Raw genomic sequence first — 24,752 nt, forward strand, 5'->3', positions numbered from 1 at the left:
CACTTGCCCATCAGCAAGCATGGTCCCTGCCTAACCTCTGCGTTTGCTGTCTCTTGCTCTTTGTGTTGACACAGGAGCAAGTGCAGGGAGGAGAGGTTATTACGACAAGGAAAAAGGCTAAAGGACACAAACCTACAAGAAACTCAGCTAACAGAGCTAGGGGTTTCACTAGCTGCGCAGCTCATGGAACAACCTCTCTTATTTATGTGGCAGCCATGTCTGAAAGCACCTTTTCTGTACCAGACCCCAATTTTTCTCAGTGTTGTACAAAAACTGGATGTAAAGACAGCTCTCCTTCTTCCTATCAAAGCTTTAGTCAATCTTACAGCAGTTTTTCTCTGCTGATTGTATGTCAAATAAAAACAATAAAGACAACAAATTGCATAATAAAGATAACATAGAGTGACAGGAAAAACACATGTAAAAAATGTGTAATGAAGCCAAACCATTGCAAGTATAAAGCCTCAAGTGCAATTAGTAACTTTGGATATGTCACTACATTTATTTTCTGTTGTCACTGGATATGTCTCTGACAATACCTTCAGAGGGCCAGATTTCTCAGAAGTAGATGCTCAGTGCTGTGAAATAAAGTGAAATCTGTGTATGGTGTTTGTGCAATTGCTGATCCAATGTGAATGGTTGAATTTATTGCTGAATCCCTCAGCCAGAAGCTTCCCTCCCCGTAGCTGAGATGAGTGTACTGACCATATGCATGCTCCTAATCTGTTATAACGTGAAAGAATAGGTAGCTTTTTTCACACTCGGTCTATTTCTGGCTCCCATAAATGAAAATAAATCTGCCCTGTCACCTCAGCAGGCATGATTTTCCCTCTTTCTCATGGGCACTAAGAGCTTTTGACAAGAAAACTACCTTTTATTTGAGGAAAAGAGGAGGAAGCAAAAATACATATAATGCAATGTCTCAAAAATTCAGCCAACCTTGCAATTCCAAATTAAACAGGGAGAAACAAAGCCCTTCACCCTGGCCCACCCAAAATCCTCTCCGTGAGACACTGGGGAACAGGATGGGCACTAACCCCACCAGGTAGCTTCCATCCAGGGTACGTCAACCCAGCAGGGCCTTGGCATGGCTGGTGGCTCATCCAGGCTTTGCTGTAAAGTTAGTTTTCCTCCTCCATGAATCTAACACCATGCTGGGCAGGTTTCCCCTTCCGAAGCATCCCATGAGCTCAAGATGACCTGTATAACCCAAGTATCCCTTGCATTAGTTCTGTGCCCTGACCTGAGGCAGCCAGAGGTACATGAAATAGGAAGCCAGACAGGCATTAAAAGCCAGACAGGCTCTGGGGAAAGTGCCACTGGTAAGAACTGGGTTGCTTCAGCTCTTAATAGCAACAAATGCAACCAATTCCAAAGTATTCCCCACCACTACAACCACAAAAATAAATAAATAAATAAATAAATAAATAAAACAGCCCAAATGAAACAAAAGCATTAGGTAAAGAAGGTATGTAAAACAGAGAAAATAAATGATGGTCATGAAAGCTGTGTCCCATTGCTTTTGACCATATAGAAGCATAGAAAATTTTCTCCAAATCCATCGATGATACAGTTTTCAATTCCAGAGGCTTATCTCTCAGTGAAGATGATGAATTGTCCCCCGGTTTATTCTGTCATGTTTTGTTTTAATTTTATTACTTCTCTTTCTGCCCTGGTGTGCAAGTATTTGGGCCGTTCAAGAAATAATGTGGGGTGCTGAGAAGGGAGCCTCAGTGCTCTGCACCACGCCACGTCAACATATGTTCACAGAAAAAAACATTCAGGAACAGAACATTCTCCTTTGTTGTTTTTTTTACCTGCCCAAGGGTTAAGATCCCTTCCCCTATATCTGAATCAGGAAAAATTGAAATTGCTTTGAGAGATCTTTGCCTTAATCCTCTCCGCTGAGGATGAGTGTTGTCTATATCATATCACCTCAAGGCCTCATACCAGAGGATCCCCTTTTTAAGGAAAAAGAAAACTCAATATTCCCATTTTTATTCAGTGTTTATGTCAAAACTATTTGCAGGCTCTTCTAGTGGCTGAAGATTAAGAGCTCTTTCATCTACATTCAGTTACTTTGACTTAATTTCCTTCAATTCATTCCATCGGCTGCTGCAATTATTTCTCTTCACAGACATTCCTCGCCTTCTGTTATCAAATTCACGGCAGTGCTCATGAGGGGTGTCAGCTCCTGAGCAGAGCGCATCTCCTTCTAAAGGACAGATTAGTAAGTAGGCGCTGTTTGCTTCCATCACTTTCCTCCCCCAGGGCCATACAGCAAGTGAGCCCAACTGAAGAAGAAAGGAAACACCATTCACGCCTGTATGGTTTATTCTGAAAGACTTTTTCAGGAAAAAAAAAAGGGCAGCCAGTGCAGAAGAAAAGAAACAGAAGTCCCCCCCGCTCGCTTTTGGCTGCAAGACGTGTTTTCCTGTTGCAGCCATGTGTGCTGCTCTCTGGTATATTCTCAAATTAGCAAGGCGACGTGTTGTGGCAATGCAAATGGCACAGCAAAGACAAGAGCCCCCCAGTAAACCCATGGGTAAGGCAAGCCAGCACCTTGGCCATCTACCCAGCAATTTGCCTGACCCCACTGCAGCAGGGCGGGCGTGCTGCTACTGTGGGCGGACACAGAAATCCAGTCAGTCCTGCTCTCCAGAGGCCCCCTTTCACGTGGTTTCTTGGGCTCCCATCCTTCTGTGCAGCCAAAAATGCCTTCCCCTTTTGACCAGCCTTATTTCCCTGCCACCCATCCACACAGACCTTTTCTCCTCTACCTCCCTCACGCCTTCACAGCATATCCCAAGCTCATTGCTTGATACTTACCTCTCGGGTGACTCTGCTTCTGTTCTGAAAGTGGAAGGCCCTTGCCTGTGGGCCAGAGTGGGCAATACCCTGGGGTGCCCAGTCTCCTCATGACGAGCTGAGCAGTGAGCACCACACAGAATTCAGCTCCGGGTCTTTTGGGGAGGGATCGTGCATCCCGCTGCACAGCACAATAAAAAGTGAGCCGGGCTCTCAAGGCACTGTAGCTGCTTAGCACAGTGTTGCTTCTAAGACAGTATGTCCTACTCAGTGGGGTCTGCTTGCTTTGGGGCAACTCCCTCTGGAGTGGTGATACCCCTGCTGGGTGCCAGGGCTGGCTGGGTGTGTGCTCACTCAGGGATCGCCGAGCTGGCCTCCTGCTCCTGTCCTCAGTGCAGCTGCTGGCTTTGGTCATACTTGAGGGCTTCGGAAGCTTTAGGAAAACTATTCTGCACTGCCCAGTCTGAAGAAAAGTAAAAAACTCGCTTACTTTTTCACATTAACTTGGATTTGGACAAAGAAATTGGCTTGTTTTCTGCTTTCTTACCTTTTCATCTTCTTTTCTAACTAATTTTCCCTCCTCTTTACATCTCCTTTTCCCTAATCTTTTCATCTCTTTTGTGTCTTCCACTTTTCTTTGTCCTCCTTGGGCCTGCACATCACCACCATCTCCCTCCAGCCTGGTTCCGCCCAGAGCTGGGACAGGAGAGCCCAGTGCAGGGCAAGGCTGACGTGGACAGGCCTTGTACCCTGCTTAGCACGTAAATGCAACGAGCCCTCTTCCTGGACACAAGTGCAGAAGTCTGATGGCTCTTTCCAAACCTAAAGCTCACAGGTCCATCTGGGAAATGCTGTCTGAAAGGAGCTGAAGGAACACGATCCATTTTCATTTGTTGATGCAGACAGAAGCGGCTTGCACAGAGGAAAAAAAAAAAAAAGGCGTACTCTTCTATACATAGTTTTCATAGAAGTCTTCCATATAGCAAGCAGTATTCTTCTCAGCTGGATTTCACAGGGCTATTCACCACCACCAAAGTTCATTCTTCTCTGGTCCAGCCCCCTGTTCTGCCCCCAGGGCCATGCAGAAAGGTGGCCCTCGGCAGCAGTGACCGAGCAGGGCTGGCGAGTGCTTTCCCTACTCACACACCCAGTCTGTAGGCAGATCTGACAGGTTCCCTGGAAGAGGTCTTTCCCCTTTGCAGGCAGGGTTCCACGGGAGCATATGGTCCGTGTTGGGAGCACCTTGCTCATTGCACAAAGCCTCCAGAACTGTACAGCCTAATGTATTCTTGGTGTACGTCTTATAAGCACTGATGCCTCCGGGCTATTGACTCTTTGTTTTCCTTCATGTTCTCTTCTACACCAGTGGCATTTTATCAGGTTGATAATTCAGCTGTATAAGAATCCCCTGGTATCAGCATTAGTTTTGTCAAATCCCTTTTCCCCCGCATGAAGACAGACAGGCATTCTGTTGAAACAATAAATCCATTATGTCAACACAATTAATTCTGTTCGCTGACTAAAACATTCTGTCGAGGAACAAAAGGCATTAACCTAATATCTTCATCTAGTTGACAAAAAACAAATTAGTTCAGAATCTTTGATGTCACTGTGTTTTACGCCAAAGAAAATCCTTCCTGTTGACATGCCATTTTATCTTCCTTTTGCGCGGGCTCTACCAGGGCTCTGCCTAGTGACACGGGGAGCACTAATACCTTTGCTTGTGCCTGTATTTCCCTCTGCCTGCCTGGGCTGGAGCTTCTGCAGAGAACTGTTTCTAATCATGTGCTTGTACCACGACGGTCTCTTCCCTGGGTCAGGGACTGCCATTCCTCTGTGCGTTTATTTATATAACAGAAAAGGAAAGAAATGGGTTCCCTCTCTGCTCTTGCAGCACTAACAATAAGCACTTGATTTCTCTTGGCACTTCCTAATGCTATTATGAACCAAATCACTTTCAAAGTCATTGGTGAACACAAGGGGGTTTGGGGCTCCAAGTTTCTAAATGAGATCTGCTATCCATGCGTGCCTCCATATGCCTTGAGCAAAGTCCCTCTCTTCTCCCATGCGTGTTTTTTTACTACTGCCATTGAAAATAAGAGGTTTGAATTTCACATTATTTCTTCAGGGAATTATTTCATGAAAAAACGACCTCAAGTTTCACTCAAGCCATTAGCAGTGGGAGGCGTACACAGAGGGAAAGGAAGTTTTACACCAGGGTCGTGTGCTTGTCCTCCCACTCCGCCTCAGAAGAGGTGAGTTAAACCATGAGATGAGGGGGCTCTGCAAGCCCCATGAGGAAGGTCCTCTGTGAGAGATGCCCATTTTGCTTTGCACTAACAGTGCTATGCACGAGCACACAGCTCAGCTTTGTTGTCTTTTTCTGTGGAAAGGCTGAGAGTTGTCAAATCTCAATCAGTTCCCTGATCCACCACAGAAAACAAGCGCTTGCCCCAGGTTTCCTTTTATTCAGTGTCCACCTGGAAAGTGCCCGGTGCCCATAGCAGCACTTCTTTTCCTCATTTTGAGAATAAACATACCACTTGAGGGCAAAGATAGTTGTGAACTACTACTGTATCCAGTAATCTGAGTTAAAAACTACTAAGAAACTACTTCAGGAAGGTGGATGTGTTGCAGTGGTGGCTTGACAATCCACCCCATCCTCCTTATGTACTCTCCTTATGGGAAAGTAGCAGGATGCTACCAGTCCCTGAAGTACTGCAGGTCCCATGTGTGGGCCTGAAGCATGGGATGGGGCAGGGGACAGTGTGAGATTCATCCCACCAACTTGCTTATTAGGAAGTTACACTTCCCTTGTCAATGGGACTGGAATTGTGTAGCAGATTTTAGGAGGTTCATTTTAAAAAAAAATGAAGAATTAAGAAGATGCTTACAATAAACATCTAAGGAAAATGCTCAAATTACACTTCACCATATCTAAATCTCTTTCAAGCTACTTCTCACATTTCTTTTTCTAACTGCTGGTAGCTGCGTTTTCCTCCTCACACTTTCTAAAAGGCAACAGTGTAGCTCCACATAATGCAGGTAAGATGATTGTGAATTGTGTGGTTATCAATGGATTCCTGATTAGCAATTTTTCTTCCATTTATGCCTGCAGTGATTAAGAAATATCCATATCCTTCTTTCATTTTTTAAGAAACCTTTATTTTTCCTTTCTTTATTTCTGTCTTTTTTTCTGCTGGAAAAGAATCTGTTTTGGTTGATCTATGATTTGGCCCTCTGCTGTTGTCGTGCATTGTTTTAGAGTCGCTTATGAATCATGGCAGTGAGCTGAATTCCTAATGTACTCATGCATATGCTTACCTTTAAGCTGGTGAGTGACTCTTGCAAGATCAATAACACTGTGTTTAAGTATGTGCTTAGGGACTTTTTTGCTGGACTGAGACAGGAGTGTTCAGGCTCTACAATGCTGAATTCCTGCTGGACACGTGCTGTAATCCTTACATTCATTATAGTTTTAATTTTGCAAACAAGGTTTTTTTATTTATTAGATGGCTGCTGTCCCCTAAGCATATTTGCTATGACTTTTTTCAAGTGATCACTTCAATGTTCCCATAGACATCACCTGTTGTATCAGCTAGGACAGTCTGTTCTCTGAACTTCAGAGGTAGTACAGAAGTTATCAGCACTTACAAATTATGTGATACCTATTTTGCTAATTTGGTTAATGAGATGCTTTTCCAGTGTGAGACAGATGTTGCAGTTACACACAGGCATGGAGAGAAACCTAAATCTCTGGAAACTGAATTATTGCCTTCAGGAAATGTTCTGTCCAACATACTCACAAATGCTCAGGGGAAGCCATCCTGTTTTACCTAGCTGAACGAGGTAGGTAACTGGCTAGGGATTTTCTATCATCTCCAATTTTAAACTTTTTGGTATTATCTAAAATGCTTCGATACTCAGTCTCTGAAGTTTTGAGGTGTTTCCTAAGCTACGCTCACTGAAATCAGCTGCAAAACCTTATTAAAACATTGTTTGAAAGCATTTCAGGTTCAAAGCCAACCTGCCAAATGTACTGTCATAATATTTTAGATAGCATCTGCGCAGACATCTCTTAAAAAGAAAGTCTTAATTGTGTATTGTTCCTCTGTTATGTTTTTCCACTTATTTGCCCAGTATATTAAGTCTGCTGTACACAAATTGTTCATTCTTCCTAAACATAAAAATAAGTTAAGCTTTCAGTACAAATATTTCCATTCTAGACTCAGAAACACCTCTTGTTTTGCAGCAAATAAAATGTTAGAACATAATATAAAAATGTGTAAATACTTATGGCCTGGTAGAACAGAACCAAAAGAGGGCAACACCACGTTGAGCAGTTATTAGTATGTTGTACTGGGAGAAGAAATACAGAATCATCAAATTACAGGAGAATGGTCAAGGTGGGATGGAATCTCTGGAGACTCCCTAGTCCAATCCCTTCTCAAGCAGGGTCACACACAGCAGGTTGTCCAGGACTATGTCCAGTTGAGTTTTGAATATCTCTAAGGATGGAGAGTCTGCAACCTCTCTGGGCAACTGCTTCCAGTGTTTGATCAACCTTGAAGTAAAAACAAACAAACAAAAACCAATCAATCAAACAAAACAAACAAAGAACACATGTTTTTTCCTGTCTACTAGAAAATTATTCAGATGATGGCTTTCATAGATGGCCACCATGAAGTCAGCAAGATGGTGGCAGTCCCAACTGCAGTGTCACAAAAGGGTACCAGAGTGATAGAGAGACACTACAAATTGTATCAAAGTAAGAAAGTGTTGATGATCTCTTCTAAATAGATTAGCATTATCACAGCAACATAGTGCAGTCTTGCTTTCTATAGGCCACATGAGAACAGACAGCAACTTGTAGAAGGGACCAAGTGAAGTAAAGCAGAGTTTGGGGTTGACAAGGGACACTCAGTTTCTCAATATATATACATGAAGTGGGGGCAGGGGGAAGGGAAATTGCTGGCTGATGAGTGGTGCCACAGCGCCTGGTCCCTGAACCACCTTGCAGCTCCAGTTTTGGCCATCATCCCTACGCACGTCCCCTTGGGGGACACTGCAGGCTTACTCACGTGGGTGAGGCAGACACACCAGGACAGCCCACTAGACAGCCCATCACCAGCCTTTGTGGGTGTTTTGGTGGTTGAGAGGGGAAGGTAGAGCAATGATGTTCTCTGGGTCCTTGTGCTGCACCTCATCAGCCAGAGGTCCTGGGCAGAGGTGTTTGGCCCCACGTTATCCTTGGGACGTGAATGGTGGCATGTCAAGTGTGGAGGGGCACAGGATTTTGCTGCAACATTGTCACTGCCAGCTCGTATTTTGGGAGCCCATACTTGCAGTCAGGAGGATAGCTACTGCCCTCTGATGACTCATGGCTTCTCTACACCCACCAGTCAGTGGCTAACCCTTCGGGGGTGGCATGATGCTACATGTCTACATAGCCTTCCTCCAATCTTCCTAATTTTGGACTCTGTGACTAGCAGGTGCCAGCAAAAAATCACCTGACCCTGCACTTTCCAGGGCTTCCCAAACTCCACGGTGGCTGAGACCCAGACCCCAATCCAGAGTCCGCCCCCGATTACCTGTGGTTACTCAGGCCACACAGCACCTGTCCCACCAGCCCTATGGCAGGTGGTGCTAGGTGCATCGTGCCTCCAGCCCTCCTGCTGGGGGCTGCCACGGGAAGGGCTGCAGGCAATGCTGCAAACACTGCCCTGCACAGCTTGTTGTTGTGACCAGAGCAACAAGGACCAGGTTTCGGCAGCTGTATGCAGAGCCCTCCATCCCCTCAGCACAGGGTCGGCTGGCACCCACGTCCCTGCCTGCATCGCAGAGTGGGGCAGCAGCCCTGGGTGTGCAGGGGTGGGCCGCATCAGGACCCATATTCCTTTGCAGGGTGGCAAATGTCAGCAGATGACTAAAGAGCACCAGATGGCCTGTCAGGTTTGTCTTCTCACCCTCTTCTCTCACTCCCTGGCAGCACTTGATCAGGAAACCTTCTAGGCAAGCACATTGCCTCTGCCCACATCTCTCCGGGCCCCCTCCCAAACACTGCTATGGGGAAGCAGAATTGTTCAAAGCACAACCAAAACATTTCCCCAAGAGGGCTAATGTGGTCTCTAAACATCAGGGAGATGAGGTAGGGCTAGTGGGGAGGCCCTAGACCTTGTGTGGTAGGGAGAGACCGATCTGGAAAGCAGGCAGGGAGGGGTGAGGGCAAACCAGGACAACGGTGCAAGCATTACTCACAGGATCAGCCCATCCCAGCAGGGACTAACAGCAACAAACCCTGGCCACATCACCAAATTGAAGCGGCAGGCATGATGACCCATGGTGTAGAAGAGGCTCCAGCCACAAGGCCCTGAGCAGGGCATGCTGCTGCGCCTCAGCCCCGGGGTGATGCGGGTACCCAGGGACCACCACCGAGGCCCAGGGGTGCAGCAGAGCTGAGAGAGGGCATGGTCTACCTTCAGGGGCAGGGCACCCTTCCCATCCCTCCTCCTCCATAATGCTGGAGGCTTGCAGCAAGCCTGAAGACATATTTGGCCTCTCTGTTGCTGAAGAGGCACTTCAGAGTGCTGCATGACCTCCTGGTGTTTCAAGAGCCTCTATTAGCACACGCAGCTCTGGCAAGTCCCCCAGGCCTCAAGAGCTGCCTGGCCGGGTCGTCGGTGCAGACCCTGACGTCCTCGTTAGAGTTCAGAGTGCATGAGGTGTGCTCCTGGAGCAGATCCTCCAGTTTCACTCAGCCCAAAAGGACGTCAGGTGAGTGTCAGCAAAATCCCTCTGCGACACGAACTGTGGCAGGATAAGTGGGGATGACTGGGACCTTCGCTTGGAAAGCACACCCCGGAGCCAGCTAACGCTATTGCAAACGTGCACTGAAGGCTCTGGTCTGTACCTGCTTCTTGCCTGGTCTACTGTGCCAGCTTGTAAGCGAAACAGGGCTTTTATACTGTCCTCAGCCACTGATTAACCAGTCCTCAAAGCAGATTTTCATGTGTAGTCTATTAGGGCGATCTAGGATATTTTCTTACTTATTTTGGAAGTCAAAGATGAATCAGAGTCCGGAGGAAAAAAAAAAAGGAAAAGGAAAGAAGAAGAATAAGGTATTTTTACTACTTGTTTATTATTTGAAGGTAGACTTTTTAAAGATGAATTCCTGACATTTGACTATGCAACCTATTGTCACACACAGCAGCCAGCAGTCACCAACAGCTCTCCTGAAACTCCCATAAATGAAAGCTGCAAGACTCATCTTCCTAACTAAACACTCAGTGCGATGCCAGAGCACCACGAAAACAGCCAGAGGAAACTGCTGAAACCCACTAACATGACGCGACAAACCACACTGAATTGTGAGATGATGTGCCATAAGTCACAGGGCTTTGTGTTCAGCAATCAAAGGCTTGTACATCAGCAGTGCTGTGATAACACGACTTATTCTCCTTTGTTCCCCTACCTTTAGTAACCCAGAGAACCACCATGCCACCAGGAGAGCTGGTGTGGAACTGCCTCCACTATTAGAAGAGAGCAATTTTCAAGGGGTGCAGGGCTTACCATCAGGTAGGTATATCTGCACCTCTTTAACAGACAGTTTTAGGAAACAAACGTGATTCATGCCCATTTTATCCACAGGCACAGCAAGGCTCCCTCTAAATGTCGTAACATTTTGCGTCACCTTAGACTGAGCTGCATCTCTTCCGGAACACAGCTGGGCCATACCCACTTCCTACATGCCCACTAACGTGTCTCTGCAAGCAGGGAGAGAGAGACAACTGGGATCGGGAAGGGCAAATACATATTGCCAGAAATTATGCATTTCCATAGGCACCAAGGCAGACAAAAAGCTGGCACCCCCTACCACACTGTAGACAATGTATGTTTGTTCAAAATGCAGTGTTACACTGAATATAGTGCATGTTGTGTTCTGTTTTCTCCTTAAAGGTTGAAAATAAGCCTGCTTTCTCTCCTCATTACAGAGACTTACATATCCCAGCCTCCAAAACAGCCCCACAGAGGCGATCGCCTTCTCGCTTGATGGGATAAATTTATGTTTGCTCTCCATGAAGGAGGTAAGGTGGGAGGAACTTCCCCTAGCCACTGGTAGGCCTGAGCACAACTCAGCTCTCATTGTGCTTTGATTTTGATTTACTTCTTTTTAAATCGGGGCTGTCAGGGGTACACTGAGCCTGCCAACTTGTGATGCCTTTTTCCAGCTCACACCACGATGGCATTTTCACAGAGCAGGAGGCTACAGCATTCCCATCGACTGCGTCACCCTGGTGCCATGTGGGAATGGCAATAGCCAAGTGTGAGTGCTCACGGTATAAACACAGCTTTAATAGCAGCAGCCAGAAGAGCTAATGTAAAGCGTCCTTGTCGCCTCCAACCCCACTGCTGCTCCAAGGGAAAGGGCTGTAATGGGTTTTTACCAGGCAGCACCTGAGCATGAGATGTTTACGTGGGCGCAGGACTGGTTTGTCAGCATTTCTGTCTCACGCTTGCACCGTGCTGTATTAACAGTCCCTTCAGGCTCAAATTCAGATGAATTTAAATTAGTTAGCAAAGTGACATTGTCCCTTCACATGGCTAACATCGGTAGGTTTCAGACGCACACACTGCATACAGCGTCTCAGGGATGTTCACGAAACAGCCTGCAAGCGATGTAGGAGCTGTGGGAAGAAAATGCTCCATCAAAACCTGATGTTACAGGTCCACTGATATGGCTGTCAGCTACACCTGGAGAGAAGACCTTTCCCAGTTGTAGAAGCATCATAGGCAGTTACATTTTGGGAGCAGCCTTCATCCTTTCTTCTCCTTAAATGCTTTCAGGACCAGAGTGGGTCTGAAAGCTTATTCAGTACACTTTGCTTCCCACAAGCACATCTGTTCTCTGGCTGGAGATCAGTGTTGCACACCAGTGCTGCAGCTTTTACACATAGCTGTGAGATTACTTGTCCGTGTTATGGTACTGCTCTAAACTTCTGCGTTTTTGGGATCAAGGTTTTATCATCCTGGAAGAGTCTTCCTCATTCCCCGATATCAGTCATTTCAGGGATGGGACATCTTTGTGGACTGACAAACTACTTGGGACAATTAATAGCTTTGCAAAGCATTAATTCCTTTGATTCGTGCCAAGCACACCCTCTGCCTACTAGTGCCGTGTATTTTAATGCTTATTTGTCAGTGCAGAGCCATCAGCCAGCATTTTACAGTGTGCATGATTTCTTTATAGCCCCTTCCTAGAACTGTCCAGGTGAGAGCAACAGCATCCGTGTGGGTTTTCGGTGTCAGAGCCAGCAGAGAACTCCCCCTGTGCTGCAGACCTGAGCTTAACAGAGGGCTAAAACATGGTTGTGAGAGCTGGGCATGGCGATCACAGAAATTAAAATCCCTGGGAGTGGGGAGCCCCTTGCCAGCCCAGAGCAGCTTGGCTCTGCATGGGGTGTTCTGAGCTGCTCTGCAAAACACTGGGGTGCCCCACAGCCCTCGCCGTGGAGCAGGGACATGCTCTGCAGGTTCAGGCTATCCAGCCTCAATACCCTAAAGTAAAAAGTCCTCCCCAGACCTCACCACTGCTTTCAGAGCGCGGATTTAATCCCAGCACATTCTGGTTTATTTTACTTTTAACAACAGCTCCCTCTTTACTTTTTAAAGGGAAGGCAGGGAAAGAAGGGTCACTTACAAAACACTTCATTACCAGCCACCTCATTTTCTTACACTTTGTGATGTTTTGAGGGGGCATAGGGCTGGATTTTCTTATCATTTTTAAGTTAAGGTTATTTGCTGCCTTTACCTCCTTTTTCTTGAACTATTATTCCAGTGTATAATTCAACTAATAGCCTGTTATTGTAGTGACCTTGAAGAAAGCTGATGCTCTTCCTGTAGTTGAGTATTCTGGCTTCTTCTAGCTGCTTCTTCTATGATCTAAAGGGCTCTTTTATGCTGTATTAGGAGCCGGGGGGAGACAATGAAGTAGATTCTTCTGAACTACATTTCCACTGATGCCAACGTTAAGCATGCCTCCACATCCCTCTGCCTTCTCCAACAGCATGTTTGATTTCCAGAACTCTCTGTAGTGACATGAAGAACTCTTGAATGCTCTTCACTTGCCATTTTTAAGGACGTTGCAGCAGTACTCGAAGGAAACTCCAGTGACGCTAGGTTCTTGTGTTGGCCCACCCAGCCAATGCACAGCCACCATGCCAGGGAGACTGTGCAAATCTGTAAATGGTGGGTGGCTGCTGGCTGCCACGATGCCCTGCAGACCCTGCAAAAGCAACAGGGTGAGTACAGGCTACTTGCAAGAAGTGCAGGTACAGAATCAGTTTCTCCTTTATGCAATACTTGCATCTGCAGCCCACTGATACAGGCACCATCACCGCGCTGAGCAGCTGGCCACCTTCAACACCTTTGCCTGCTAGGAGATGCTATCCTGTCCCTTCCCTCCTTCCCAAATCCCTGACGAGCTCCTTCAGTCCCTACGGGGAGTCCATACGGAACACCAGGCAGCCTTCAGGGAGAGCCTGCCCTCGTTAATCAGGGATGATGCCCACTGCTCGGGAGGATCAGTCCCGCTGCAATTAGCGCTTGGACGACTACAGAGATACGAACCTCTCTAATATCCCTTGAGGAGTTAATTAAGGGGGTTTAATCTCCACTGAGAAGAAGCGAATCCGAATCTATCCCTGCAAATTACTTTCTCCAACCGAATGACGTAAAGACCACCCAACGCCCTGCGCAAAGCCGGCGGCTGCCCCGTATCCATGCCTAAGTGCCTTGCGTAACGCAGAGCACAGGGTACAGTGCTCGAATACCTACAGAGCACGTGTGCTTAATTTTTTATTTTTTTTTTATTTTTTTCCTGCTTGTTTGCTTAATTAAAGCAGTCATCCCCCGGCTTTTAAAGCCAGTTTGAGGTTAGGGTGAGGGAGCGAAACGCAGCGCATCTGCAGGGGAGGAGCGACCTCCGCTGGCCGGGGAGCGAAAGGAGCCGGGGACCGCCGGCAGCGGAGCATCCCCGGGGGGTGAGCCCTGGGGAAGGACCCGGTGGGCTTCTGCCACCGCAGCCTCTGCAGACACACCTCTTCTGCCTCTGCTCCTTGCTCCGGAGCTCCTTGCTGCAGAGCGCTGCTGCTCTACCTGGAGGGCAAGGATCTCAGATGGGTCCTGGCTCCAGGCTGAGGGGGATGTTGGAGGAGAGCATGGCAACGGCAAGAAATGGGCGAAGAAGACTTTAAAAAGAAGAAGCTGCCCCCTTTTTAAAGCGAGGTTCATGCCACGAAACACAGACACGGTGACCCTTCATCGTGGAGGAGCGCTGGGCTCTTCCCTTGCCCCGTTTCATGCACTTGGGCCCGGAGCCCGCTCTCCTTCCCGAGGCAGGGCAGCACCACTTAACATTCAGTTCACGTGTCTCTGCAGCCTTGTGACTCTCCGTTCCTGGCTTTGATCCGGTTCCTGCAACAGTAATTAATTCCAGGCCCTCTTGCTCCCTCTTTTTTTTTCTTTTTTTTTTTTTTTCCAGCATGCTATTTCTAATTATTTCTTCTTTCCTCGGGATACCTATTTCATCTCAACCATTTCTTCCCCGAGAGCAGGTTATCTGGCTGTTGTAACAGCGTGTGATTTCACAGGGGTCATCAGCTAATTGCACAGCTGTGACAGGGGGCTCCGGCACACCTTTCTAGCACACACTACCGGAGCCTGTCCTAGAGCTCAGAAATGTGTTTGCCTCTCCGAACCATGCACACAATTGCAGGAGAAAACCACAGGAGGAAGTTTCCCTCTTGCTTCCTCTGTTTCACGCCGGCTGCTGGCTCGTGGTAGCTCTGTGGTTTTATGCCAAAGCAGTGGGAAGGATTTCAGCTCTGGTGCGGCGAGGTGCACAGCGAGCTGGCGTGCGCAAGCCGCTTGTCACTGCTTGGTGCGTGCTCGTCTCGTTATGTGCTTCCTGCGTGATGCACTGGCTCGTGATCCTGCTATCTCACTGACTTCCCAAAAGTTTCGGATTAGTCTGGCAGAATCACAAGCCAAAAATAATGCTACGTTAAGTAACAAACATTAACTTGCTGAAGGAGATGCGACAGGTATAGGAACTGCTGCATATACCATAGGCCATTTCGATGTAATTTCTATTCCATGCCGTTTTACTGTTACCCCCAAGGGAAACAGGGCACTCTGAAAAATGTTTTATAAAATTATGGATGGTGTGACGAAAATCAGTAGAGACTGACAGAGTTTCCTCCAATGAAAAATGTTAGCGGGAGTCGAACGAAACTCTAGTAGGATCAAAATTCAGAATGAGCAATAGTTGGCAGCACCTGAGTGGGTAACAGACCTCTGAGACTCCTTGCCAAAGGATGTCTGAACACAAGAAGTTTCTCTGGCATCAAGGGCACACTGGACAGCCTCCTGGAGCAGAAGTCGTCAAAGATCTACTAAACCTGGAGGGTGGGGTTCAGCTGCCTCGTGCCGTCTCCAGGACTCCCTGCCATATTCTGGCTGCCCCTCCAGGACAGCATCACTCACCTGAAGGTCCTGCCTCCTCCTGGCCCCACGCACAGGCAGGTGCCTTGCACCTCTGAGGAGGCACCGGAAGACTGGATGTGGGCAGCAGAGTTGACCTTGGGATCTGCAGGATGCTGTGATCTTCTCAGGTGCCTCAAGGTACTACACCATGAAACAGCACCATCTGCCTCCGTTTAGGAAACTTAATCCACCCGTTTTGATGACATCCCATTCAGAAAGACCTTGAAAATGCATGGAAGCTGGAGAGCAGTGGGGAAGCATCACGAATGTTTGCTCTGTTCTTCCCTTGACATAGGTCTGTGGGTGCTTTCTGAGGCAGGACATGGGGCGCATCTGCACGGGAGCCCTGTGGCATACCCTACCTGCCACTGTCCCTTGCAATCTTTTCCAAGAGGTCCCTCCTTCAAAGTAGCTGCGTTTTGGCCTTAAATGCCTACCAGGCTCTCAGAAGTGGGAGTAGTACCTTTGTGCTAAACCAGGGTGTTAAGGGGAGAATTTCTCATTTCAAGTATTCTGTTTCAACTGGGAGAAGACAGGACAGCAGAAAACATTATTTTGTGTACCCAAACGTAGTTAAGATAGAAGTCCAGTGATGTTTTTGCAGCAAGGTCCCAAGGATTAATGGCAGTCAGCCACTGCCACCATCTACTGTGTTTGATACACGTGGGACATCACAGGAAATGCATCTATATCCACACCAAGCAGTTCTCACTGGGGGTGAGAGGACCAGGACAAGGCGACTTACGGCCTCTTGACTTGGCTCACCCCCAAAGTAAATCTGTATGCCTGGCATTTACAATGGAAGACTGTCACCAAGCTTTATCTCCTAAGAATTTGTCCACTACATTTCATCACAGTATTTTCATTTTTGTTACAAAATTCTAGATCACAGAATCACAGAATGGTTTGGGCTGGAAGGGACCTTAAAGCCCATCCAGTTCCAACCCCCTGCCATGTGCAGAGACACCTCCCACCAGACCAGGTTGCCCAAAGCCCCTTCCAGCCTGGCCTTGAGCACCTCCAGGGATGGGGCATCCACAGCTTCTCTGGGCAGCCTGTGCCAGTGATAGATACATTTTGCCATTTGTTCCTCACATTGGGGGGGGGGAGGGAAGGCAACTTTTTCTGTGTGGCAGGCTGAGGAGGGGTGCATAAGACAGAGCAGGTGGGAAGAGCCCTCAGCAAGGTTTCCAGTCCAGCCTCCTGCCCAAAGCAGGGCCAGCCCTGGGATCAGACAAGGCTGTCAAGACTTTCTCCACACAGTTCTTGAAAAAGCCCAAGGAGGGAGCCTGCACTAGTGCTATGGGCAGCCTGCTCTCGTTTCCGGAGCAGGGGCATATTCATATTCCCCCGAGGTTACGTACAGTCAGCATCACCTGTAACATCCGTTCATGGAGGTGAACAGCTGCAAAAGCCGTGGATTTGTTTTGAAGGTCACATGGAAAATATATCATCCCTTTCCTGTTACTAAATTGATTGTGAACAGAGAACTGAAAGGAGAAAGCCAGCCAGATACCGCAGTATTAGTGTATTCCCGGATGTACACAATGGACAAACAATCCCACGCTCCCTTTGCCGTCAGTATAACTTTCTTCATCTTTGTTACTCTGCCACAAGACGTGATTCCTTACTACTTCTGATTACTTCCTTACATTAATGAAACGGAAACATCACCCAGCCTGATGGATAAACAGCCTTCTGCAACCGTTTCACTGGTACCACGGGCTTGCTACGTGACCTTGTGCGTACTCCTCTACCTGCCTTCATTTGTCAGGCTTAAAATGGGAGCAACTTACCCAGGCCCTACGGCTACTGTAAGATTTTATTACTGCAAAAAGCTACTCAAGCTCGTGACCATGTATGACACAGGGGTGATATGTATTACTAACAGGATGTGGCCAAAGGAAAAGAGAAACAGAAGAAGCAATCTTTCACAGAGTTTCTTTCCTCTCCTTACCTCCCCAACAATGACGGGCCTCAGGAGGCTTCCAAAATTCTGGACTAGATTTGTTCAGCAGCACTGACACGCTGACAGTCTTCAGTCAACATGCAGGGCAGCTCTTGTAATTGAAAAGATTAAAAAGAGAACTCTACTGTTCAACAGTTTCTCAGCAATTGTTAAGAATAAAATTAAAGGGAAAGGAAAGCAAGCTGCAAAGAAGCTTACGACATCAGGAGTGGGAACAGGAGCTGCGGGGGAGGCAGCACTGCTGTCCCCACGATTATCTGGCCGCATTTCAGCTAGCAGCACACAGGCAGCAGGGTCACATCCTCAGTGTGTTAGCTGCAGAGACAGCCACCTCAGAAACAAGATATTCCCTGTGCTGTTCTGAGGCTGGTGCAAGCAAAGCATGTCTTTGAGGAGGCGTAGAGAAGACAACAAACTGTCGAAAAAGAGTTAAGAGCAGCACTTCCCGCATAACTGGTTGCGGATATAGTAAAGAAAATGGCAACTCTCATGTCTGTAAGACATGAGCTGAGCCCTACCCACCCACATTAAGCCTGCACAGTTCAGACCTCACGTCTTTCCTAAGCTACAGAGGCTGGCAGGTGGGAATACAAGAGCTACACTGAAGCTTTACACTTTCCACCTATCAAACCCTCTGTGTAAGGCTTGATACGAGATAAATTAGCCACATAATACTAATTTTTGATGCAAGGCGTGATGTTATTGCAGTGGGACGAGCTCTTTGTATACAGTCTGAAAGCTGTAGTCAGTTGCTGGAAATACTGCAGTAGCCAGTAAAAACTAAACCATGGAGAAAATGAACACTTGAACACAGCCAAACACATCACACGTTAAAAGAGAGGTTATGGCTTTTAAAATAGAAGTTCATACTTGTTCACATTTGTTCTCAGGTAAACTCACAAACAAGCATTAACATGCTTTTCACTCTTGTTTCGTTAGAAGATGATGAAGTTTCACACATTTTAGGAAAAGCGTTGATAGTTAGACTCGAATACATTATTTTAAAAGTCAGTGCTCCCACTAAAGGAATTTTTTTGTTTTGTTACAGACTACACAAAAAGCAGAGCTGAGGGCTCTGCTGAAAGCTGCAACCAGATGAGCCTGTTCCAAGGGGACACCCACGCAGGACCCAGAGCGCACAGCACCATGGCTGGAAACCTGAACAATAGGGACTCTCCTACAGGCTGCTAAAGCAGGGAGAGTGATCCTGACAGCTTCACCTGTCCTAAGACATGCTTCCTGCTTGCCTTCACCGAGAAGGACCTCTGTCTCGGAGCACACATGTACACATACCACTTTTTTTTTCCTCCAGTATTTTATTTCTGACAGGCATTTACAACGTTCCATTCATAGAACTAAAAACATAAAAATAGACCTTCTTTCAGCTTATAAAAGAAATATATAAGAACCTTTGACATAGACATGTCATGACATTATGTACAAGAACAACGGTACCTTTCCAGTACCAGCCTTCCAGTATTCCAGAACTGACTGTATTCCGCTGGGTACAGCACAGGACAGCTAAAACCTCTGCTTTTCTAGTATGCTGGGACACAACTGACAGGTAGATGATATAAAACAATGGCGTGATAATACAAAAGGTATAGAAACCTTTCTAAAGCTTTTACGAAAAGAAATGAGAGGATAGCAAAAAGTTAAAGAGAGAAAGCTATCGTAAGAACAAGTATAGTGCACCAGAAACCAGAAGTGGGTGGGGGGCAAGGCAGGAATGCTAGCTGGGACACAAAGACAGTGATGGATTTCAGGGGGAATAATTTTCATTATGTTTTAAAATATAGTCAGAGTGGATTTTATAAAATATAATCCTAAAGCTATTATAAAATTTCAGGTTTTCAAAGTACCTACTAATGTGTCAAACATCAATAGATACCAAAAAAAGAAAACTTCATATAATCTTTTTTTTTTCCATAGGTGAAACTGAAATGGGAAAAGCTATATAAATCTTTAAAAAAAAAAGTGCTATTTTGTGTTTTGTATTTGGAAGTTACTTAAAAACCTTTTTAGTCACATTTTACCCTGTTTTAGATGCTTAAATAAAAGATTTAAAATGCTAAAGAGGTTTGCTTGTTTAGAAGTCACTCATATTCTATTGCAGTGGAAAAGCTTTTATAAAGGAATGAAAATACACTAGTTTCACCCACAGCAGGAGAGTGGATGAGGTCAGTTTTTTGGCCATGAATTCCCTGTCCCCTATGCCCAAACTGTCAGAGAAAGCAGACCAAACGAATCCATGATGTTGCTGCACTAGCTCCAGCAAGGTTACACCATAGATCGGTTTGTTCCACTACAATTCGGTCATGCCATTTTATTCTTTTTATTATCTAACTAAACTCCAGTCTCAAACATATACAGTAATCCTTTTCCTGAAGAAAGTTATACCTAAATAAGAGTTTCCAGTTCATATTTTAATATAAAAACCACCTTTCCTAACCCTCTGCAAAAAGCTAGCCTCGTATCCTAGACGTGGAGCTAAGCTAACACTGTAAAATTATTATCCCTTTGTGCCCCTGCATCTCAGGTAAAATACAAAAAAATATTTCTTCAAGTGTTAAATTCGGGTCTCTTAAGAGAGTTTGGCATCTTTATAACATTATGCAAAACTAGAGCTTCCAACATTGACATTAAATTAGACCAGCCACAGACCGAGAGGACTTAACACAACATAAATCCCAAACCTTTCCTCACACATCCCTAAAATACATGTATATTCTCTTACATTTAAAGAGGGAAAAGTAGTAAGAATACTGCAACTGTACACGTTAAAAAGGCAGTTTCCTCATTAAGGAGATGAACCTACGGTTGATGCTTTACGGTTATAAAACCCTTTCTTTGTTGTGCTATTGTATAAGCTAGTTTGCTGCACGTAGGTTAAGACATCCAGAGTAATTTGTTTTCCAGTGATGTTCTCCCCACACTTAATTTCAGCCCCTGATTATGTTAGAATAAATAAGAGTGTGAAAGCCCTTGGTAACGTAAGACAGGACCTTAAGCTTACTCCGTTCCAAGTTTTGAGCGTTTTACAGTTGCCTAGAGTGTGGCCGCATGGCTTTGGACCAATTCAGCTGCCGAAATGGTGTGTGCAAGTGTGCAATCTACGGGGATCGGCTCTTGGCGGTGTGCCGGGGGCGGGCAGGACAGGGAGACCTACGCATCCAGGCGGGGAAGGGGACCAGTTTAGAGCTCCGTGTTCAGTTTCCTGCTGGGAACAAAGTCTTCACGCCTAACCCAGATGACCTCCTCGCCGTGGCCCTCCACGTCGCCGTTGATGCCGGTCAAGGCCGCTTGCTTCTTCAGCTGGGTCATCCTGGAGGCGTGCGTGTCCATGGCCGGGCGCGCGCGGTCTCCCCGGCACGGCTGGCTGCTCGTGATGGAGGCTGCCTGCAGCCGCTCCCGGAGCTCTCGGTCGGCCACGGCGCCTCTCACGGCCTCGCAGTACTCATCGTCATCGCTGAGGATGTCCGTTTCCTTGATGTCCTCCTGCTCCTCATACTGAGCAAGGTCAAACTGTTCCTCTACCCAGCGGTCAGTGTCCCCACTGTGCGTGGGCTGCTGGGGCTCTTTTTCAGGGCTGCTCGTGAAGACGGCATCTGAGTCAATGGTAAACCTGTTTCGGGCCAGCCGCCGCCTCCTCCTCCCAAGAGACTTGCTTGGGGCTGACACTGTGCACACACAAAGATAAAACCCCAGAGGCTTTTTACACATGGTACAACTCTCTTTAAAAAGTTAGTCTTCCAAGGGCCCTTTATTTAACACCGCTAGGCACAAACCAGGCAGACTCCCAAGAATGACCTAGTCATTCAGCATCCTCCCTGCGGGCAAGTCATACTTCACTCAGCTCCTCGGCACAGGTCTCTCTCCAGCTGAAAAAGGAGTTTCTGCTACTCAGATCCACAGTTGGGATAATGGCCCACAATTACTGTTCCTCCTAAGCGGTAGGCAGCCAGCCAGCACAAAGTGCATCTGTTCAGCTCAGCTTCTCAGGAGCAGCTCCCTGCTGTCAGTACACAGCAAAACTCAACTAGCCTTACACGTCGATATGGGAAATTGCTTTGTCTTGGCTAAGAGCAACATTATAGGTTTCCAAGTAGCTACCTCGGTACTGAAGGTGCTGGCGTTGTTGCGTTATTTATGGGGAAATTTCCTATCCAGGTTCTGCTACTCCCTTCCACACTTTCACCTTACTAGGGAGGAAAAAACAAGAAAAACAAAGAAACCTTTCAGAAGTTCCTTACGCAGCATCAGCTGGTCTGCTAGCTTTTGCAACTGGCCCAATTAGCAAATTCACATCTTCTGTGTTGGAACATTTTCATAAGAGGCTTATGAGACAAAGCAGGGGATGAATCCTGCAGCCAAAGGACCTGCAGGCATTCCAGCACTTTATTTGTGCACACAGGTAGCTCCATCACAAGCAGGTGAACTCCAAGGTTATAGTTTGTCTCCCTCCACTAAACAGTGCCTTAGCACTTGCAGTTTTTATTCATTGAACTCTAGCAGCTTGAGGGGAGAGGGTTACATTTTAAGACCCTCAAAACATGCACCAAGTTCAACAGTTGCAAGTCTTAAAATCTCCAGACTTTTCCCTATAGTTAATTGCAGCAGAATTCATCATGCAAATGCACTGCCAAGCCAAACTAAAATAAGTTTTGGCATCTACACATCAACCCCACAGGCTGATTGAAGAAGCACTGTGGTAAAACAGATGCATTTTGGTCCTCCTCTGAATATTCTTTCTTACTATTTTAAGTGCCTCTGAGGCTGATGGCTAGCATCACCTCAAGTTAGAAGCCGTGCTGCAAATGTTATTGGTCTGGCCAGCCTATTACAGAAGAGGAACAGAAAGCCTGGTTGTCTACATTGCTGGATCTAATGAGCAGAAAAAAAACAGACCAGAACAAAACACGCAGCAGTGCTGAGTATTTTTCAGTTGGAAGCAAGTGTTTCTTCCCTCCATCATCTAGTGTTCTGAAAGTGAAACCTGCTTTTCCCTGGGATTTTCTCATTGCTTTTGCCTGAAGTCAACCAAAAAGGAAAATCCGTGGTTTAGGACAGACCATTACAAAAATAATAGCATCAAGTGCATGCCTCTCAAAGTGTGAGATGTACATGCCCTTTAGCAATAGAGCTGAAAAGGCTAAAAACGGAGGACATACAAAGCTGTCTCTCCAAACCATATCACGCACAAGAAAAATCAGCTCCCCCAAGTGAATTTTAGTTAAAAGTGCTAGAGTTAGCTTGAAAACTCTGTACATGCTTTTGTTTAAGAAATATGCAGCGGGCTTCTGTTTTGTTCAGCTGAAACCCATTTCCAGATTAAAGTGCACAGCCAATTGGTATTGACAGAAATCCTGTTTCTTCCTCCCATGCCAGAAGGACTTCTCTGAAGCTGAACCTTGAGTGCAAAGCAAGGTAAACAGAGGCAATTTAAGGCTCTCGAGGAGGTGAAGCATGGAAAAACAGCAGTTTTTACATACACAGGAGAGAATGCCAATCCTAGTACACAAGTATCAGATAACAACACGTCCTACAATGGTGCTGGGGTTACTGGGATCTTGAAAGTCTGTAGCCCTACAGTACCTGCCCTGTTCATGGCTGGCCTTGCACCTTTTAGAGCACACAATCTTTTTCCACCAAAAGGAACATATTGCTGGGATGAGGGCAAACTTTCGGTTTTAAGAAGCTGTCTTCTGTGTTTATCCCGCAGAATCGAATGCACTGCCTTCAGAAAGTCCTTCCTGTGTTCTGGTGAACTGAAAAACAGGTGAAAATACAAGGGGCAGAGTTACCTCTTGCAAACTGCTGAAAGCTCACTGTAAATAAGTGAAATAATAATCAGTACTGTAATTTAAAACTGAAGACTGACTGGCATACATTTCCCCAGAGAAGATTTAAATTGAATCAGTATTTTCAAGGCAAAGCTAACTATACTAAAGTACATAAAGCTAACTATTACTGTAGTAATTGCAACAGACATCCAAGGAAATAAATATTCTGTATGTTAACAAAACGTTTAGCCATTCACTCCTCGAGCCTTCCTTTTCCCTCCAACACTAACCACAAACTTTGCTTTCTCTGATAAACATCAAATTGACCTATAGTGACTAATTCAATCTCAGTTTGTCTCCCCTAATCACACACCAAGAAGTAGTCCTGCAAATCTTTACTACCTAGTAGTGGGAATTGGCTTGATATCAGCTCCATTGGACTCTGGCAACCTTGTGTACCAAGTTCTGATTTGAAGCCTAAAACACGTCAGGGCAACCACCATGACAAAGACAGACAAAATTAATTTAAGAAAAGGGTAACGCCCCAGGAACAGGGGTTGGAACTTGTTGGCATGGAAGGTCAGCTAAACAAGACACACAAACGTCTACGTAGCATAATGCTGGAGTTGAATTGGATGTAAATTTGTGAAAGGAAAGTTGTAATAAGGACATTCCCACACGTGTGCAAGGCTGATCAGATCTGTGCCTTTATCTTAATAGACTTTATGAAACTCTGCCTGCCAGAAATGAGGTTCTAACGCCCTCTGCTCACTTTCCCACCAGCTGTTCCCAGACTGCCTTAAACAAATGACAAAGGCAAGCTGGGATGCAGAGATGCAGCTGCCATTGGAAAATTTGGAAACGCACTTACCTACAGCAAAGGTGAAACGTTCTTTCTGGCCTGCCTTCAGACTCAGATTTAACATGGACAATCTCACATACAGAATTGGTCTCTGCATCTGCAACGAAAAGTAAATAGCATTTCATACATCAGGTTCTCATTGTAAACCTCAGTAACAATATTTATTCCGTTACCCTAAAAAATGGTTTAAGACTGTCTGAGACAGCAAATTATACACTGAAAATAATATTAATTTATGGATGAAAGGCAGCAGTGGGAAAGTGGCCAATGAAACAACAGACATGAACTGGCCAAAATCTAGTAGAACTTCATATTCAGTCACTCAGTCCTATAAAATATGGGGGAAAAAACAGTTCTTTGGATATTTCATATAGTATTGCCACATTTTACAGGCGTAACTTTTACACACAGCTACATCCTATATTCCTTCTACTTTCACTTATGTGGAAGAACAGGAGCATATGTTAAAAAAATCTCAGTTTTAAACAGTAACTTTCACATGAAGCCATCTACCACAAGAAAAATAATTCACTAGCCCTATTTTCTCACAGTTGCAAGATTTCCTTCAAGACTCTAAAAGAGGAACAAAACAAACCAGAGTTGGCAATAACTATGTCCTGTTTTTCCAGGACCTTGACTGCCTTCAAAAAAGTACTGACAAGGCAGAGATACAGAATTTGAGCTTCTGCCCCCTTCTTTTCTCTCCAGGGCAATTAGATTCCTTTCTCAGGTCCCCAAAGCTGCATACACACGTACTAAGGAGAAACACCGATCAGTGAACATCTCC

The 24,752-nt window shown here is 46.0% G+C and overlaps 1 protein-coding gene and 1 long non-coding RNA gene across 22 annotated transcripts in view; one reads left to right on the plus strand and one right to left on the minus strand.

The window, feature by feature from the left end:
* The first annotated feature begins 10,040 nt into the window (after positions 1–10,040).
* LOC308197946 lies at positions 10,041–18,480 on the plus strand. The gene is made up of 4 exons (XR_013953451.1): positions 10,041–10,175; positions 10,286–10,383; positions 10,800–10,923; positions 18,369–18,480. It is a non-coding gene; the product is annotated as an uncharacterized lncRNA (long non-coding RNA).
* Positions 18,481–18,616: 136 nt separating this feature from the next.
* TIAM1 (TIAM Rac1 associated GEF 1) overlaps positions 18,617–24,752 on the minus strand; it is a 115,020-nt gene continuing 108,884 nt past the window's right edge. For all 21 annotated transcript variants that reach the window (XM_080599074.1, XM_080599088.1, XM_080599085.1 and 18 more), the window contains 3 exons: positions 23,975–24,062; positions 22,916–23,088; positions 18,617–21,000 (listed from right to left, as the gene is read on the minus strand). In XM_080599074.1, coding sequence (XP_080455200.1) covers positions 20,516–21,000; positions 22,916–23,088; positions 23,975–24,062 — 746 coding nt within the window. In that variant the 3' untranslated portion in view covers positions 18,617–20,515. The remainder of the gene's footprint in view (positions 21,001–22,915; positions 23,089–23,974; positions 24,063–24,752) is intronic.

This window comes from Anser brachyrhynchus, assembly GCF_964034855.1.
Source record: "Anser brachyrhynchus genome assembly, chromosome: 1".
In the NCBI taxonomy this organism is placed as follows: Eukaryota; Metazoa; Chordata; class Aves; order Anseriformes; family Anatidae; genus Anser; species Anser brachyrhynchus.